This window comes from Seriola lalandi, unplaced genomic scaffold, assembly GCF_002814215.2.
Source record: "Seriola lalandi dorsalis isolate HSWRI2012SDOR001 ecotype SW California unplaced genomic scaffold, Sedor1 jcf7180001981215, whole genome shotgun sequence".
NCBI lineage: Eukaryota > Metazoa > Chordata > Actinopteri > Carangiformes > Carangidae > Seriola > Seriola lalandi.
Window position 1 is genome coordinate 1 of NW_019451881.1, and position 1,093 is coordinate 1,093.

The 1,093-nt window shown below is 35.7% G+C and overlaps 1 protein-coding gene across 1 annotated transcript; it reads left to right on the forward strand.

Annotated features, from left to right (window-relative positions):
* Positions 1-333: 333 nt before the first annotated feature.
* LOC111659025 (microtubule-actin cross-linking factor 1, isoforms 6/7-like) lies at positions 334-1,059 on the forward strand (the record flags this gene model as incomplete). Its single annotated transcript, XM_023411840.1, has 3 exons — positions 334-453; positions 632-739; positions 841-1,059. Coding segments are annotated over 3 exons (447 nt in total), but the record flags the coding sequence as incomplete, so codon positions are not given.
* Positions 1,060-1,093: the final 34 nt, after the last annotated feature.

Here is a 1,093-nt window from a genome sequence, read left to right on the forward strand (position 1 = left end):
GGTAATTACACATTTTTATTTTTTAAGTATGTTTCAAATTTCGTTTTACTGTATTTCTAGGTGTGCCAATTTTTTAAAAATATATATTTCTGACTTACTTTATACTTTTTTTTTCATTTTTAGCATTTTGTTATACGGTACTGTGCATATTATTTTTAACAATATTGTTATTATAATATCATTGTTAGAAATATACTTTTTACACACCACATTTATGACAGAATTATGCTACAGCCAGTATTTGCCCTGCCCTTTACACTTCAGACATGTTTGTATCAAATTGAAGTGATAATATTACTGATGATATGCTAACATACAGTTTATTCTTTTTAGCTGGAACAGGCGGTGGTGAAAGAGATGGCCTGGTTCAGAGATACAGCCCTGAGTCTTGAACAGCTGAAAACCATTAATCTGGATTCAGAGCTCATAGCAGAACAGCTCTATGAGCAGAAGGTCAGAATAAATATTGCTGACTAGATAATGAACTAAATAAATATTTCATCACTAACATTGCATTGCATGTTTGTGTTAAGTGTTATGTTTGGTGTAACCTTTTAGAAATGAATTAAATTTATGTTTAGTATGTGAATTAAATTTGTTTTTAATTTAATATTTGTTATGTCCTGAACAGATTTTGGCTGTGGAGATTCTCCAACACAGGTTTAACATTGAGAAGATGGTGAAGATTGCTGAAATCTTGCTAACATACAGTGATGAAGGAGAAATGGGTGATCTTCGGGTATGGCCTTCACTACATTTTATGCAACCATTTTACTGATTTTGTAAATGTACTAATAAAGATTGAATATTTCCTTATTTTACTGTCATCTCTCCATGCAGACCCCAATAGATGTGTTACAGGAACAATGCAACACCACCTCAGCTACCAATTCCCACGTGGTTCTGCAGCTTGAGCATGCTCAGTCGCTTCTACTCCAGTTCTCTGAGAGCCTTGCTGAGGTTTCACCCTGGCTGGAAGAAACTCAAACCCTCATTGGTCAGCTCTCCCTGAGCACAATTAGCTATGAAGCATTTCGGGAACAACAGGACCTCTTACAGGTAGATGAAACCTGCCTCGACAGCCGGCTCTGCC